We start from the raw sequence: 18885 nt of genomic DNA, 5'->3' as shown, positions 1-18885 counted from the left end.
ATTTTGCTGGGGTATATGAGCTGTAAGAGCAAGAATAGAGATGGAGTTAAAATGGACTAGAAGGAAAATATCAAGAATGAGAGTTAGAAGGAAAACATCAAGAATGAGAGAGTTAGAAGGAAAATATCAAGAGTGAGAGAAGGAAATCACTAGGAAAATAAAGAATAGAGAATGCAAAAGAAGAATAAAGAAAAGGTCTGAAGGAAACCATCAGGACAGTGTGTGAGTGTCTTTTTCCCTAACCCACTCAGATAAAAAAGTCATAGTATGCGCCGACACCGTGGATTCCTTTCAAGCCCTGGGCTATCTGGAGGCTAGTCACCTAGGCAGCAATACATGAGCACCAAATTCTGTTCCCCAACACCCACTTAAAAAGCTAGGTATTCTGGCTTGCACCTTTAATTTCAGAGCTGGAGAGGAGAGGTAGGAGGATCACCAAGGCTTGCCAGCCTGCTAGTCTAGACAATTGGTTAGCTCCCAGCTCCATAATGAATTCTGTCTCAAAAAATAAGGTAGATTGAGATGAAAAAAGATACTTGAGATTGTCCTCTGGTTTCCAAATACACACACGAACATACACATGTTCACCCATGTGCACTATATTCCACCACAAAAAACATGGCTTGGGGTGAGGCTTAAAGGTATGTTGGAGTGCTGGCTAACATGCATGAAGCCCTGGGTTTGAACCCCAATTGAACTATTTATGTTGGCTGTGGTGGCACATGCCTGTAATCTCAGCAGTGGAAAGATGGAGGCAGGAGGATCATCCTCAGCCATCCTGGTAATTACTGGGTTCATGGTCATTTCTTTTTATGACCTTCTTTTTTTTTTATTTTCCCGAGACAGGGTTTCTCTGTGTAGCTTTGAGCCTTCCTGGAACTCACTTGGTACCCCAGGCTGGCCTCGAACTCACAGAGATCCACCTGGCTCTGCCTCTCGAGTGCTGGGATTAAAGGCGTGCGCCACCACCGCCTGGGTTTTTATGACCTTTTTAAAGGTACATTTAGTAGTAGGTCAAGGAGTGCAGCTTAAATGTTTTAATAGTAGCCGGGCGGTGGTGGCGCATGCCTTTAATCCCAGCACTCGGGAGGCAGAGCCAGGCGGATCTCTGTGAGTTCGAGGCCAGCCTGGGCTACCAAGTGAGTTCCAGGAGAGGCGCAAAGCTACACAGAGAAACCCTGTCTCGAAAAACCAAAAAAAAAAAAAAAAAAAAGTTTTAATAGCAACTTTAAACATTTAATATTTGGCCTTTCCTAAAATATAAAAACTTGAAGTCTTAAGTATTATTAAAAATTATAATCAACAGTAGAAGATACTATGGTTTGTGTATCAAAATAGTAAGCATTTTGCTTAAGTTTTAGTTTACATTATTTGTCAAAAGTCACATTTTTAGTTACATAAACTGCTGATTTTATTTTTAATGTTTACTCTTGAACCTTTCAATTTATTTAATGGCCATCAGTTGACATTAAAAATTACTAGAGAAAAAAAATAAAATCTTAATATTGATTCAAACATCAACAGCAATTGCTAGAATTTTCAACTGCTGTGGCACAAGAAACTTACCTTGAATGCTTATGCCAGTTACACTAGATAAAAGTTTGGATAATTAATTTTTTTTGTAATAAGTTATTAAATTAAATATTACTTTTAACCATAAAAATTTAACCACTTTTAGATGTATAGTTTATTGATTTTAAGTACATTCACAGTATTCTGATTTCATTCCCACTATTTATGGAATCTTTTTCTTAATCATTCGAGACAAAAACTTTGTATCTATTAAATGATAAACCTCCACTGACCCCTTCTCCCAGTTATCGGTGACCCCCATTCTCCCTTCCTGCTATATTAATTTTCATAGTCTGGGTACCTCATATGCTATCTGGCTTATTTGACTTGGTGTGTTTTCGTAGTTCACTCACTTCATAGCAGTTAATTATACATGTCACAATCATAGCATATTCTTTGTAGCATGCATCTGCATTTCAGCTGTCCCCCTTTTTTGTATTGATGGGGATTGAACCCAAGACTTTTGCATGAAAGGCAAGCACTTTATAATTGGGCTATATTTCCAGCCCCTTCCTTCCATTTTAAGCCTGAATACTATTCCACTGTATGTTTATATTTTGTGTACCCATTAACGTGTTAACGGACATTTGAGTTGTTCCCAACTTTGGAATATTGTGAGCATTGCTAGTTTGAGTACCAGTGCGTGAGTATCTGTTTGAGGACCCGTGCTCAGTTTTGTTTTTTTGTTTTTTTTTTTCTGGACTATGTGGAATTCTTTGTGTAGCTTTTTAAGGCATTGCCGAGCTGCTTTCCATAGCAACTGCTCTGTTCCACATCTCCACCAGTAATGCATGATGGTCCATATGCAGTCAAATGATGCTTTGTGTCCTTGTCCCAAATGGTCAGGGATAGGAGTTGAAAGAGGAGCATGGTAGATTGTTAAAAGGTTTGCATTTTGGTTTAACATGCAGGTGGTCTAGCAGCTGATCATGGGAATTCTGTATCTAAAAGTAGATTTATCTACTTGAGTCTTTTAAAGTCTATCCCAAATCATTTTACCCTTCTAGTAACTTACTTGTATGCTTCAGGATTGCAAGCCTTCCCCTATACCATCAGGAATGCTACACAGTCTTCCACTTGGACTTCCATCACTGCGGGGCGTTTACCCACCAACCCCACAGTTCCCCAGAGTTTTCTTGAGTTTGAGCAGTAGGAAATAGTAGATAGAAGGATTTAGATTGAGGAGATAAACAGATAGAAAATACAGGGTAGCCTTGAGAGGGCCTGGAACCTATTCCAACAGGCCTTGACTGTCTCTGCCCTAAGGTATTTATAGAAACGCCAAGGGGGGGTGGAGCTTTTAAGACACCCCCCCCTCCCCCGGCACAGCCAAGTGCAGACTATCTCAGACACCTGCACTCAGGCCCGTGGTCCAATCATCCTCTCTCTGCAGACCTGCTGGGTAAAGCCACGAGGAACCTGAAAACAGGCTCCCACACATCACCATGTGACTTTCTGATTGCCTTCCTCCAGCTCACTTTGTGCCTCTTGTTTTCTTCTTGTCCGGCATTTTTTGATCTTGTTAGGCTGTTTCACTAATGCATACTCTAAGTTAGGAATCACCTCTGTGTCTGTCATCGCTCTGCAATGTAAGGCTACACACACACACACACACACACACACACACACACGCACACGCACACGCACACGGACACACCCACACCCACACCCACACATATCACACCACATACATATACAAGCTCAAAATAAAATGGCTTAGGTTTCTAAATCAAATGACCAAATCATGGCTTTGGATGGACACTGGGGTCAAAGTTGGTCCACCCTGGTCAGCAGTGTGGCAGAAGGAGTGATAGCATTGAAGAGCTGGGATAATGTAATACAGAATTGGCTTACCTTAAGGCAGTGAGGCAGAACGTGTTATCCCCAAATAGAAACAGCTGCTCAGCGACTTCTGTGTGTCCTGTACTCAAACGCAGAAATATTTAGAACAGCACAACTGACCTGAGTTGTACTAAAAGCAGATATTTACAAAGAGGCATCCAAACCAATTACACATTGGCACATATTGAAGCCAAATTATTTAGTTATTTTCTTATATCCCACATTGGTCTATCCCAAATCTGACTAATTTGGGCCAGGATGCAGCCGAAATCAATTACCCCAACCAACCTTGGCTACATCTTCCTGGAAGACTGCATTCAAATCAAGATAAACCTCTTCCTGTTGCTCCAAAGCACATCTATTAGCGGAGGGCCAGTCATTTCTTGCTCTTGGGAAAATGTGCTACAGTATTGGAAGGCTGGCTTTCAGCAGATGTGTTAGCTGTACAAGAACTGAGTTTTCAATGCTAAATACTTTAAAATACATGTTTTACTTCTTTTGTTTGAGATGAGGCTTTTAAGGGACGACAGACACCACTCTAAAAGCTAGCACAGTGTGCGTCGTCTATGGAAAGGGATCTGCGTGGAACACCGCTTCCTTTTGCTCAAGAAGCAATTGCGTACATCATTGCTTAGCAACGCTTGGTTCAGCTCTGACATCTTATTCATCTTTAATATTCAGGTTCATATCACGTCTTTCCAGAGACAGGGCAGGTTGAGTCTTTTAAACCAAGCAAGTGGAAGTTGTCACTTTGCAATTTTCATCCTGGGCCTGGCTGTCAGCAATATTTGAGATTTCATCTTGTAACTTATGTTTGAATTGGACGTGTCTTTTCACTTTTAGCCTCTTTTAGGTCCGTCTGCCTCTGTTCCCGTTTCATACTGTATTCTTTTAAATTTTGAAAAACACTACCATAACCTCTGTATTTGGAGCATCGCATTTAAATATCTTAGCGTGACACCTGAGACCCATCATGAACAAGAATGCTTCTCCACATCCTATGCTGCAACCAAATTAAACAGGCCTGCATTCTCTGCTAGGCCATCTCCTCAGCTCATGCTTGCTTTTTGGGGGAGGATAATCTTGGACGGGTGAATCCTGCTTGTCTTTCCAGATGGGGCCTTGCATCACTTAAGGACAGGGATGCATTCTGAGAAATGTGCCCTTAGGCAATTCTGGCAGCTGATGTACTTTGTAAACCTGGATGGTATAGGTTGGCCAGTCACCAGCATGGTTTTTAAAAGGAGGGATATGCAACTTCTGCATTGTTAATATGACATTGTGCTTAATGGTAGACTTCCTTTTTTATGGGGGGGTGAGGTGAAGAGAGGGAGGGAAGGAGGAGAGGTGTGTGTGTGTGTGTGTGTATGTGTGTGTGTGTGTGTGTGTGTGTGTGTGTGTGTGTGTGTGTGTGTGTGTGTATGCAGGTGCATGCGCACACAGACACTTTACCTCTGGGCTCATAGGGGATGTCTGATTCCTGTAGATAGGGCTTGGCCCCTTCGCCTTGTATGAGTCTGAGCCACAGGGCCTCAACATGCTGGATTTCAGTTGTTTACTTTCCCCATCTTAAGAAACTTCTTGAGGGTCAAGGATTCTGTCTTTTATCTTAAATTCCACCTTTTCCTCTATGTTTCATGTATCTGAACTTGTCAACATTTGTGATAAAGCAGAATCCTCCCTTGCAATAAGTTCTTGAATGTTCCTGGATGAATTCATCATCCATCTTCTGCCCTGTTCTTTCTCTGTCAAGGACTCCGCACTTTTGCTGCTGTTTGAAGCCCATCAGAAGAGTCACACATCCGATCAGGACTGTGATAGATGTTGGTGTGATGTAGAGGCTGGGGGGAGACGAAAGGCAGGATGCTTTGAAGATGTAAAAATGTAAGAGGCCAGGCTACACTTTTCTAAACATTTGCACAAAGGAAAGAACGTCATTTTAAGGTTGTTTTAAATGGTATTTTTTCAGCTGATATAGAAAATCAACTGTGACTCAGTGGTATGCTAACATCATCAGTTTTTATATCCTAGGTTTAGAAAATACAACTTGTGGAGCCGTTTCCAAAAGCAATTTCTACCACAATAGAAGACAGAGACAGCCCTAACTCCTTAGTAAACTGGTGTGGCTAGGTTTCTGAGCTATTGTTCATATTAAAAAAATCTCATCTAAGTTTTAAACTATTTATTTAGAAACATAATGGTATAGTCTATGATTTCATCACCTTTCTAGTCTAATTGCTAAATATTTTGTTAATATCTTTCTTGTTAGCTATCATAGCATCGAGACAGTGATCATAGCTTAAATATTTTATTTTCTCTCATTTTGACAGAAAACAAGCATCATTGTGGGTCCAAGGAGACATTTTTCGATCCAAACTGAAAAATAGACCTTCCAGTGAAGGAAGTATTAATAAAATTATTTCTAGCTTGGATGATATGTCTATTGGTGGAAACTTATCTAAATTGCAGAGTGCGGAAAGGTTTGCAGAGGTGAGTTTTCCCCAGGGGGAGTCTACCTCCTTCACACCAGTATTCTTCATGTTTCCCCCACTGAACACATGCCACATGGATCTATCTTTTCTTTCTTCTTTAAGCATTTGTTTATTTATATATTTGTGTGTGTGTGTGTGTGTGTTTCTGTGCATGCTACATCACCTATGTGGTGCTCAGAGGACAACATTTGGGAATTAGTTCTCACCTTTACCACGTGGGTTCTGGGGATCAAGTTGAGGTTGCCATCAGGCTTGGTGGCAGGCCTCTTTGTCTGTAAGCAGCCCAGAGACCTTATCTAGTCCCTGAGCTCCTGGGAGGGCTGAGTTCCTAAGCTTGGAGTCATTGACCTCTAGAGTACAAAGCAGAACAAAGAAACCAGTTGTCTTTATAAAGGAAGAAATAAAGTCATCTTTGAGGGAGAACAATTATAAGGAGAGCGATTCTGATGTAAGGACTATTTATAGAAAGCCAACAGAAAAGTATAGTTTCCATTTGAAAACAGAAACAGATAACCAAGAAGATAACGTTGGATGCTGCTTTTGCGGAAGCCGTACCTAGCACAAGCGGTACTTTGAAAGCCTCTGATTCATTTTGATTTCTAAAGTGTGCGGAGGGAAAGCAGAGTTAGGACAACTTGTTTTATCCAGTCTCCCCTCTACCAACTCCCTTTAAACAGCCATTCTTTAGCAGCTGATCTAGTCTGCATTACCGCCCGGTGAATTAGGTAATATCTCTGTTTTGTAGTAAGGAAATTGGGTTCCGGAGATGTGTTGACTTCACTTTTAAGGCGTGATTCGATCTGTGTCTGTTTGATTCCAAACTCATGAATTTTTTTTCCCCTATTGTTCCCAACTACCTCTGAGGTAGCAGGAAGTGACTTACACAGAATTTGGGAGCTGGAAGTAACTGTACTAGTATCATTTGTTCTAATTCTTTTCTGTGGATAAGAAATGAGAGTTCCAAAAATGTGATTTGCCCAAGGGTCTTGAATTATTGAATAGTCGAATCACTTTCAGAACTGGGTATTCAGTGCTTAGTTTAGCTTGCTCTTTCTCCCCCAGTTCCTCCAAGAAAGGGTCTGTAGCCTAGGTTAACCTGGAGCTCAGGGTGACTCACCTGCCTCAGCCTCCTGAATCTGGGATTATAGGCACAAGCTGTCATGCTTGACCTGACTAAAGTAGCTCTTTGAGTAACGTTGTGCCTGAGGTAAAGCTAAGAATTTGGGTTGTATTTTTATATTCCTAAAGAGGCAAAAGAAACAAGAATGGCTGGGGAGACGACTCAGCCAATAAAGATGTTGCCTTGTGGTGTGAGAACTGGAGTTCAGATCCTCAGAAGCCACAGAAAATCAGGACAAGTGTGGTAGTCACTATACTCTCAGAACTGGGGAGGCAATGGCAGGGGGTGCCCGAGGCAAGCTGGCTAGATACACTAGGCAGGGTCAGCACACTTAGCTCAGTGAGAGACCCTGCCTCAGTAAGTAGAGTGGAGGGTCATCAAGGAAGATAGCTGATGTCAACTTTGGAACTTTGGACATTTACAGACATGTATATGTATACACATGTTGCACGTCTCACAGACACATGCATAAATAAAAGAATCTGGTGAAGTATTTAGGTGATAAGTATAGTTTACAGTCCCTCAGCTGGATGCCCATTGAACCAGACTAGGGCTCTGAGGAAGCTTAGCCCCCAAGAGCCCTCCTGGAAGGAGTGCATAGCTGTCTCAAACCAATGCTTGACATCCCCCCCAAAGACTTCTCTTGGTTGAGAGACATCCAGAGCTTGGTGAGGGGAGGGGGAGCTTCATTCTAGGGCACGGATGGGGGCCGCTGAAGGAGCTGGTTTTAAATCTTGTCTCCCAGGACCGTCACAGATGGCATGGCTGAGTTTACTGTTTGAGTTATCTGTCCTGATGAAGTGTAAATCTTAGCAAGGTCATGATGTCCAGACCTTTGTGGACTTTTTCTTACCTCTGTTACAGTCTGGACTATGAGCAGCAAATGAGAGGATCTGAGCTACATTTTAACGAGCTAATAGTCCTGAACAAGAACACCTTTTCTTCCTTGTTCTGGGTTGTGACTTCCAAAAGACGAGTGTAACATTCATCTCTCCATCTGAAGAACACAGCTGCCTTTCACCAACAAATGCTTTCTAAGTTACAGTCTCTTTTAAATTACTATCTACCCCAGTGGTTCTCAACATTCCTGATGCTGTGACCCTTTAATACAGTTCATGTTGTGGTGATCCCCAACCATAAAATTATGTTCGTTGCTATTTCGTAACTGTAATATTGCTCCTGTTATGAGTTGTAATGTAAATATTTGTGTTTTCTGATGGTCGTAGGAGATCTCTGTGTGAGGGTCATTTAACCACTCTAGGGGGTTGCGAACCCCCAGGTTGAGAACCACTGATCTAGCAGATCATTTCATTCTCCATTTTTACATTCCTATTTGTTCAATTCAAGACTAATTACCCTTTACCATGGGAAGATCAGAGGATGCAGTATGATTGAAATTTAAAATATGTCAGCTTGAAGTATAAGTCTATATTTTGATGTCTCTCCCCCAGCTTAGTTCATTCAAGCTCTTACAACAAAATACTGGAAACTGTGTGGCTTATAAACAATAGTAATTTATTTCAAGGCATTCTGGAGGCTGGGAGGTCCAAGGTCAAGCAAGGCCTTGGCAGTCACTGTCTAATGGGGGCCTATCTTCTGGTCATAGATGGTACATTCTCCTTGTCCTCATGGGATGCAGGGGAGAGGCAGTTCTCTGGGACCTTCTTCACTCCTGAGGACTGTCTCATGATCTAACCACTCTTGAGAGACCCCACCTCTAACTATCATCACGGTGGGCTAGAATCTCAACGTATGAACTTTGGGGAAATGCAGATAATGTGAATTTTGGTAGTGCCCATCAATAGTTGTTTTCATTTTAGCCATTCATAAGTGCTGTTGTTCTTACCGTTAGAATAAGGAAATGAAAAACAATAAAACAAAACAAAACCCCCTCAGGTCCCGGAATACAATGGGATATTAGCTACTTACTTCATTGCTGGGACCAAGTACCAGGCAAGAAACACCTTAGGGAGAAAGGGCTTATTTTGGCTTGTGGTTTGAGGAGACAGAGTCCATCACTGCAGGGAAGGCATGGCGTTGGGTGTTTCCATGGCAGCGAGAGCATATGGCAGCTGTTTCTTCATGTCACAGAGAAGTTAGGCCTGGAAGCCAGGCAAGGCTCTAAAGCTCAAGTCCCACCTTCCCCTATTCCTCTCAACATCCTACTTCCTCTAACTAGGCCACGCCTCCTGAGAGCTCCACATCCTCCCAAAACTGCACCATTGGCTGGGGACCAAGTCTCCAGACACAGAAACCTGTATGTTACATCCATACTGTAACAGATGGTATGGTCTTCCATAATGGCTTCCGTGTGGCCTTTGGGCTGCATCCTACAGAGCCTTATATAATGAATACTTCTGGACTCTTTTTCCAGATGTGTCTGTCTAGTACCAGCCATGGAACAGTGCACAAGGAGGGGAAAGTAAATGGACTCAGCCGAGTTGGTGATGTGTTTATTGTTTTGTGAATCTGTCTTGGTGTATAAAGGAGGAGTCCATGGTAGTTCTGGATTTATTTACTTCGTATATAAAGTAGAAAAGGCTACACTCCTCTAAAAGTTGCCATTATAAAAACAACAGATTGAAAGCAGAGAATCTCCATTACATTTGGTTTTGTAGATCTACAGCAGTTTTTTTGTGATTGGTCATTGAGAATCACTGTAATGGCTGAGTTAGAGGGCCAGGGTAAAAAGAAAACAGTAACCAGAAGGCTGGGGCTTTCTGGTGAATTTCTCAGCACACTCCGAGTTGTTAGGAATCATTGGGCGCTAATGCTGTGTGTGCCCTCATAGGCCTTCAGTGCTGGGTTGGGGCAGCTCGTTTCCTTCACCACCCCTGTGGGGCAGCTTCTCCCACGCACCCCCCACTCCTGCTGAGCTGTGAGCTTTTCTTCTATGCTGAGGCTTTTTAGCCCTTTCCCAGATTTAGCTCATCTGGAAAAAGAGCTAAATCAAAAAATCACGTTTTGATTCCTGGGCTGCACAGTCTTAGGAAATATTACTTGAATGAACAAAGAAAGCTTAGCATTTCAGACCCAAGAATAAAAGAGAATAGACCTATGAAATTGATACGGATGCAAACGGCCCAATGACATCACACGTTGAAACACAAAACAATACCAAAAATAAGGGTTCTCTATGATTTTCAGGGGCACAAGAAGCCATTGTGGATTGGAATTCTAGAAGGAAGTGGCCAGAGGAAGGAATGTGAAGAGCTTTATTTAGAGTACAAATATTTGAGCTAAACTAGGAGTTTAGGGGTGACAACCACCTAGGTAGCACCCACTGTGTGCCAAGAACTATTTTAAGCACCTTATGTAGATTAACCATGTAACCATACAGCACAGCCACCAGAATGAGAACCCTTTGAGAAAGACTGAAAAGAGGCAGAGGAAGATGGGCACCTGCCCGAGGTAACACACAGTCTGTAGTGAGTTGTCCTTTGAACACAGGTGCATTGGTTCGCAGACTGTTTCTCCATGAGTCCCCAGTGAGGCTCTACTACATTCCACACAGGACTTAGGACCATATCTTTGCCAGCTCCTTCTCTGAAACTTCTCTCAGAGTCACAATGAGTTCCGTCTTTCATTTAGCTACTCTAGGGTTGTCTTCCAGCATCCATCTCCCAACCAGGAGATGCTCTTGACTTAGAGATGCTCGTTAGATGCAGATCTGATCATGTGAATTCATGATTGACCAGATAAGAAAGTAGTGCTACATCTTTGAGAGTCACATCTTTGAGCGACTGCATTTTGTGCCCATCAAGTGCTCATGAACTGGGTACCTCTTAGAAAATTCCATAAGTCAAGCACATTTCTAAGACTTTACTTTCAAGTGCCTTGCTTCCCCTCTCAGGATGGAGAAGGTGTGTCTGTTCCCATCTGAACGCCTCCAGGAGGGCAGTGGTAGCACCCAGATTGAAACTTTGGGGTGCCTCTTCTGGTTTTAGTTTAGAGGGTGTTGCTGAGGTCCACAGAAGACTAGAATAAGGGGCAGGGAGCTGGTGATGGGGAAGTGGTCCAGCTTTCAAAGGTCCTGGCCAATGCAGTAAGGACAGATTTGGTGAGCTCTAACCAACCCAAACTAAGTTGCCTTCTGTCTTTTGTCCCTTCCTCTTGTCTTTCTGTCCCTTTGGAGGTATTGGGATGAGACCCAGAGCCTTGTGTATTCTAGCCAAGTGCTCCAGCTCTGCCACAGAGCCACACCTCCAACTTCTGAAACCCAATCTTCCTTCTGATCTCAGGAGTTTATTGTGAAGGTATCTGTGTCTTCCCCTAACTTTGACACTGTACAGGTTCAACGCATGCACACTGAAAAGAACGTTCGCCCTAGGGACCCAGCCACTTTTCCTACCCAAATTGTTTAAATTTGCTGACAGTCCACTTCTCATATTTGTCTTCAAATCCTTTGACTTCTGTTTTTACTTACTTCTGTTTCAAACTCCTATGTTAATTTCTTTTATAGAATCTCTCATCTTTATTCCCTAAAGTGCTACATTTTATCTTAAGTTCTTTTCATAGTGGCACATTCAGCAACTTCCCTTGTGGCATATTCTGCTACCATTTTATTAACGTGTTGGCCAGTAGTTACTTTATCTAACTAAAAGCTATGGACACCATTTTACTACTATGTTCTGTCTTGTCTGCATAGAACTGGTGGAATAAAATAAAGCCCGTTGCCTTTAGGGGGCCAAGGTGTGAGGGTCTCCCTCAGAGTCAGGCTTCTTTGTCATTGATCTCCAACAGCCTGTGGGTCAACTCAGGGTGAGAAAAGCCCAAGGTTGGGTTCTCTACATTTGTCATTTGTCACATAGTTCCACCGCCATGCTACACCTTCTCCACTGTGGTAGATTGGAATTTCTCTGCAACTCTGAGCCCAAATGAACCTTTCTTCCCTTAAATTGATTCTGTTGGGTATTTTAATCACACCAACATGAGAGTAACCAATACAGAACCCTAATGGCACCTCATGAGCCAAGTCTTCAAACCACCGCCTGTCTGCCAATTCACTAAACTGATTTATGCCTCACAGTGTCTGGAGTTGAATTCTCTAGTTAGTCCTCCCTCCACCCCCCACTCTCAACACTCACCATAGGCTTCTGAGACCTGGTCATATTATAGAATTGATTTCCTAATAAATACAGGGCTCAGTTATAGTCATGTCCATATATTTCAATCTGTATCGCAGGAGACCAGAAACTGTTTCTGTACAGTTGTTAATTTGTTTTGTGGTTTTGAAGATTGTATATCTTAATGCAGTCATGTTTTGAGTAAATATTATATAACTTTCGTTAAGAATTTGAGAGCACAGAGAAGCACAGTAGCACAGCACTCTGAGCCCAGCACTTGGCAGGTGAAGGCATGAGAGCAGGGGTCTCAGGAGCTTGAGGCTAGCTTTGTCTAGATAGTGATTCTGGACTGCATGAAGCCCTGCCTCAAAAGAGCAAAACCAAACCCAAACAAAAACCGTGTTAATTTGTTTACTGATGGTTTTGTGATTATACCTCCGTACCTCCTAGTCTCTCATGTAGCTAGACTCTTAAATCAGTCTTTTAATAAAAACCCAGAGCCAGATATTGGGGTAAATGCTGAAAGATCAGAGAGACAAAGGAACAAGCCACTGCCATGTCTCACCTCTAGGCCTCCTCAGCCTGAAAAGGCTTCAGCTGATGGACCTCTAGCCAAATGAGCTTCCTCAGCCGGAAAGGCTCCAGCCGAAAGAGTCTCTGGCTGAAAGGGACTCTTCTGACGAAAAGCCTTTAGTGCCTGTCTCCTCACACCTTATAGAACTTTCTCCGCCCAGCCATCACTTCCTGGGACTAAAGGAGTATGAGCTTCCCAGTACTGGGATTAAAGGTGTGTGCCACCACTGCCTGGCTCTGTTTCTCCCCTAGACTGAGTCCATCTCATGTAGTCCAGGATGGCTTTGAACTCAGAGATCCAGATGGATCTCTGCCTCCCAAGTACTAGGATTAAAAGTGTGTGTGCCACCACTGCCTGGCCTCTATGTTTAATTTAGTGGCTTGTTCTGTTCTCTCATCTTCAGGCAAATTTTATTAGGGTATACAATATATCACCACACCCTCAAATACCCTAAAATCTGTGCATAAATAATGACATGGTCTATCCTTTGCTAGGTTTCTTTAGACTTTTTCTGCATGTCTAGACTGCCCTTTACTTGGCCTTCTCCTTCCTCACGTCCTGTTATCTAAGTTTGCTGCATCCTGGTCTAAGCCATCTTCTCTCATCAGACTATTACAGAAGCCTTTTAACTGTCGGCCTCACTCATGGTCCCTTCCTTCCCCAATTCATCCTCCAACCATGGGGCAGCTAGAAGAAAATGTTTGCAACATACAAAAATGCATTTCTAAACATATACAGAACTCTGAATGTGATGTATACAAATAAAAATTATGAAAACCTCATGGTTCCTAAACACAAAACATGTCTATATCCATAGAAATGAAATGCAAATTTACACATTAGGATGTTATTTATATCTCAAGCTTCACTAGGTGAAGTTTGAGTATATATTTTGGAGGGCGATATATTAACATTTAGAAGATAGCTTTAAAATGAGCTGAGCAATTCCACTTCATGAACTTTTCTTTCACAGCACTAGGGCAGTGTTAGACAATCATTTGCATCTAGAACGATGTTTGTTAAAGCTGTGTACGGTGCTGAAAGGCAGGGAACAGCCTGACCTAAAGTATTTGTTAACGAGGCAATTTGGTATGTCTAGACAACAGAACTTTATGGGGCTATAAAACGACAGTGCAAGGTTCTTTTCCGTTTCTCCTGGAACACCATAATAAATATGTATTTTTAATGAAGAAATAACTTAGAAAGCTGCATGCGTAATGCAGCCTGTTTTTGTAGGGCAGAAGAATGTCAGGGTGACAGGTGAGAGGAGAGTGTGCCTAGCAGAGTAACTGGAGAACTGTGCCCAGATTCTTTGTTTTTTGCTTTTGATAGTAAATCTGTAGATGATTTAACATTTTTCAGGCTTAGCTGTATTTTATTTCTTAAGGCAAATATGTGATAAATATACTATACATACTCTATTGTCTGTCATCTATCATATCTATCAATCTATCATCTATATATGTATGTATGTATGTATGCATGTATGTGTCTATCTATCTGTCTGTCTGTCTTAGTTAATTTTCTATGCTGTGATAAAATTCCAAGACCAAGGCAGCTTATAGAAGGAAGAGTTTGTTGAGGCTTACAGTTCCAGAGGATGTGTCTATGACCATTTTGGTGGGGGGCATGGCAGCAGGCAGCAGGCAGGCGAAGCTCTGGAGCAGTAGCTGAGCACTTACATCCTTAAGAGAGCAACCATGAGGCAGAGAGAGAGAGAGATAACCCAGAAACATGTGGGCTTTTGAAACTTCAAAACCCACCCCCTCCTCCATTAAGGCCACACCTCCTCATCCTTCCAAAACAGTTTCACCCACTGGGGACCAAGTATTCAAATATATGAACCTATGGGGCCCCCCATTTCATTTCCTGGCTCCCATCGGCTTGTAGCCATATCATAACACAAACTATATTTAGTCCAACTTCCAAAGTCCCCATAGTCTTTCAATTCTAAAACTGTTTGAAAGTCCAAAGTCTCTTCTGAGACTCAAGACCATCTCTTAACTGTAAGCCCTTGTAAAAATCAAAAGGCAAACTCTATACTTCTAACATACTGTGGCACAGAATATACAATGGTATATTGTATATACATGGTGAGGAAATACTGGACCAAAGCATGATCGAAACCCTGTAGAGCAAACTCCAAATCCTGCAGCTCAGTGTCCAGTGTCAAATGGCTTAGAGGAGTCCACCCTCCCAGCTTTGCTGACTGCAGCAGTATTCTTCCTCCTCCTTCTAAGAAAAGACAGTTGTCTTCTCCAGGGAGTGTGAGCTGGGACTACATCCGTATTGCTTTCTTCTTTAAGAGTGAGACTTTAGTAAGCTAAAGGAACGGAGGGAAAACAATATGTTAAATATAGATAGTTAGGTGTGTGACAGTTTGTTATAGTATTATTTTATGATTTTGAAATCTGTCATAATTTAAAAAATCTTTAACCTGCTGATCATGATGCGTCAGGTTGTGTAATGAGACAGGAGTATCATGAACCTGAACTAGTGAGACTCTGCCTCAAAAAAACAAAAGGCAAAACCAGAGAAAAACAAACAAACAAAAAAATCTGGCATTTTAAAATTTGCTACTTAGTGAAGAAAAACAAAACCCATATGTAATTATTATTTTAAATATCCTGTTAATTTTATTTAACCAAGTGTCTTTTAAAATTAATTTTATTTTCAGGTATTATGTAAACATGGCTTAAATCATGTTTAAGAATATAGAATGCTAGGAAAAAAAATCCCGTTTCACTTCCCCCAAACCTCTAAGCAGACCATACTGCTGGTTTCACTGTTGAATTTCTAAATACCAAAATGTATTTTAAAAAATAATTTTTTTAAAATTTAAAATAAAATACCTTTCTTCTTCCACCTCCTGGTTGTGGTAGATGGGAGCTAGCTCTTCTACCTCTCCACAGCACCTCTCCTTTTGAGTTACCATGGGAAGCCCTTCCTCTTGGATTACCATGGGGAAACACTAGCCTGCCATTTCTACTTTTCAACTCACGGAACTTCAGCTGGAAGCATGCTTTCCTGATTGAGTACTGTTGGCTCTTTAACTCCCAAGAGGGCTCAAGTGCTTCTGTAGGGCTAACTGATGCAGACAGTGACTGTGTAGATGTCTTCAGTGATTTCATCATGCATGCTTATAAATAGGTTATGGACTTTGCAGTGGTGGTTTCTGTAATATCTGGAAACATTTATGATGTGTTTATAGATCAGGGTTATGCCAGGCTGTTTTCCAAAGCCTAGTGTGTCCACACGAGAGTCTTCTTGGTTTTGATCCATTGCCATAGACAGGTTTTGGACACTCCTATCTCCAGCCCGTGCTCCTTTGATGTGGAAGGTGACCCATATATTTAAATGCTGAGTGTTCCATAGTGTGTACTTAGTGCTGAATTCATAACACACTCAGATGACTTCATCTACAGCAAGACCATTTCCATGCCGTTATCTAGAACTGTAGATGATCTGTGCTCTGTTAGGAAATCGGTATAAAGCTAAACTGTTTGTAATGACCTTTCTGTGGGACATGTCTGTTTTTCAGAGTCATTTAGAAGACGAAGATGTGGAAATGAAAAACAACGTAACACAGGGAGACAAACTACGTGCCTTAAAAAGCCAGAGGCAGCCCCGCTCCTCGCCATCCTGTGCATTTAGGTAACCCATGTTAAACCTTTCAGTTCACAGTGCTCTTCCATTTGTGGGAAGCATTTCGTCCTCACTTCAGAGTATCGCTCTACAAAGGCCAAGTTTACCTGTTTTCTGATGTATTGCTCCTTTGCCCCCATGCCCAGCTGTTGTATGTTTTATCACTGTTGGCAGTAGCTAAAATTTAAATGCTTATGAAAACAGTTCTTACGTCTCTGTGTCTGGAATTCTGCCTCGAACTGCTGAGCAGTTATTTCTGGTTCTCTGTTCTAAATTCTGTTTGGAGATTCACAGGCGCGTTTTTGGTGCTGTGGCAGCTCTTACCTGGTGTGCCAAGGTTTTGAAATGAAGCCAGTGCGTGGAGTTAGAGTAGCTTGTACCAAGTTTTGGTATATCCCACGACTTGCTTTCACCTTTGATTTTTAAGACTTGAGTAAGTGATTCCTCCATGTGCCTGAGAAATTATGAGCCATCTTGAATTTGAAGTTTGAAATTAGTCAGCAAAATCAGATCTGGGAGTTGGCTTCTGACCACAGAACAGTTGAAACCTTGTGATTGGGTTGAAAACAAAAGAAATCTTCCAGGAGAAGGAAGGGTTAAATTGGAACAACAGTTCTCAACCTGTGGGTTGTGACCCCTGGGGGGGAGTCGAATGACCCTTTCACAGGGGGGGTCACATATCAGATTTTACATTATGATTCTTAATAGTAGCACAATTGTAAGAAGTAGCAATGGAATAATTTTCTAGTTGGGGCTGACCACAATATGAGGAACTGTAATTGAAGGGTCACGGCATGAGGAAGATTGAGAACCACTTTATTGGAAGAAAGTATAATTTAGCAAATATCTATGCATAAGGACAAATCCATCCTGTACAGATCTCAGAAACCATGTTTAGATGTGAGTTTTCTTTTGAATTCTCTGATATTTTCTCAGGGGGTAGATTTCAGTTTCCACGATAACACCATGGCACCATCAGGAAACACTTCTCTACTGAGCAGATACAATGGCACCTTCTTGTGAAAAAGCAAGATGCTATAAGTATTTCCTGGTGAAATAACAAACATGAATTATCTGCTGGCATTAGGATTCATTTGTAAAGTGTATGCTGATATCTACTGGCATGGTTTTTCTCTTTGATGGTTTAGTATCCTTATGTCTCTGACTCAAATGCCATCTTTGTTTAACTGTGGGGATCTGGTGATACCTGAGCTGCTGTCTTTGATTTCTGCAGGTCAGACGATATGAAAGGACCCCAAAGGGCAGTGGCCCAGACTTTCAGGTACTGACAATAAATATACATTTCTAGCTGCTGTAAATATATATGACTTTTTAGACATATTTTCCAAGCATCAGACTCCATGAAAATAAACATAACTACTCGACTTTTTTTATCCATTTATTTATTTTGGAATAAAACTCAAGGCCTTGCACATGCTCCATCACGAGCAACATCCTTAGCCTACCTTATAGCTTTTCAAATCCTCTTTCTTCCTGATTTTAAAACAAGCGCTCTCTCTCTCTCTCTCTCTCTCTCTCTCTCTCTCTCTCTCTCTCTCTCTCTGTTTTGTTTTGTTTTGAGGTCAGTTCTCTCTACATAGCTCTGGCTGTCCTGGAACTCACTATGTAGACCAGGCTGGCCTTGAACTCACAGAGATCAGTCTGCCTCTGCCTCCTAAGTGCCAGGATTAAAGACGTGCCTGGCTTAAACTCTATTTTAAAATGGTTTATTAATTTTTATTTTATGTGTAAGGATGTTTTGCCTGCATGTATGTATGTGCACCACGTGTGTGTGCCTGGTGCCTGCCCTCAGAAGAAGGCATTGGATCCCCTGGAACTGGAGTTACAGACAGTTGTGATCTGCCATGCGGGTGCTGAGACCCAAACCTGGGTCCTCTGCAGGAGCAGCAAGTGTTCTTAGTCACTGAGCCTTCTCTCCAGCTCTGAAATATGCTTCATTTTTAATTCCCGCCCTGCCCTCAGGCTGGGTGCTGGTGGTGGTAACCTTTGTATTCTTTGAGCTCCCAGCACCTTCCTGTCTTCAGTAAACTCCGAAGTGCTCTGTAACTTGCTTTCCAACCCAGAGATGGATTCTGACCCCCATCCATTTGTTAGCTCTCTTTATTTTTGTATTCATTTGCTCACTGCTGTGTAGTTTTCTTTTTTCTGTCACCCCTAAGAGGAGGAAATATTAGTGCTTCTCTCTTAAAAAAAGTTCTCTGATCCTCCTGGAGTTGGACCCAGACCCTGGTATTACCAGGATCCATTGTGGCGGCACCTGGCGAGAACACTAGAAATGGTTGGCCGGTATCGTTGATAAAACAGGACAAAGGCGCTGCCATTTTCTCTTTGAGGATTTCACTCTAACCATGTTGTCTAGTGGGAAGTTCTGTTCGGCCCAGACTTCTTCAAAAGCCGGAGTCTTTTCCTGGTGTAACTTTCCACTTTTGTTTGAGGGGAAAATATGGCATAAGCGGTGCTCAGGAGGGTGGGTGGTGAAGGAATGTGGAACACGGCTTTGTGAAGCAGAGACGAAAGCACGGTCCAGTTTCATCACAGGATTTATCTATGACA

The 18885-nt window shown here is 42.0% G+C and overlaps 1 protein-coding gene across 3 annotated transcripts in view; it reads left to right on the top strand.

Moving 5' to 3' along the window:
- Cdc14a (cell division cycle 14A) overlaps window positions 1–18885 on the top strand; it is a 175947-nt gene that overhangs the window by 134230 nt on the left and 22832 nt on the right. For all 3 annotated transcript variants that reach the window (XM_059266133.1, XM_059266134.1, XM_059266132.1), the window contains exons 11-13: window positions 5745–5904; window positions 16208–16320; window positions 17546–17593. In XM_059266133.1, coding sequence (XP_059122116.1) covers window positions 5745–5904; window positions 16208–16320; window positions 17546–17593 — 321 coding nt within the window. The remainder of the gene's footprint in view (window positions 1–5744; window positions 5905–16207; window positions 16321–17545; window positions 17594–18885) is intronic.

Source organism: Peromyscus eremicus, chromosome 6, assembly GCF_949786415.1.
Source record: "Peromyscus eremicus chromosome 6, PerEre_H2_v1, whole genome shotgun sequence".
NCBI lineage: Eukaryota > Metazoa > Chordata > Mammalia > Rodentia > Cricetidae > Peromyscus > Peromyscus eremicus.
The sequence above is the reverse complement of the archived record's forward strand: the minus strand, read 5'-3'. Positions and strand labels throughout refer to the sequence as shown.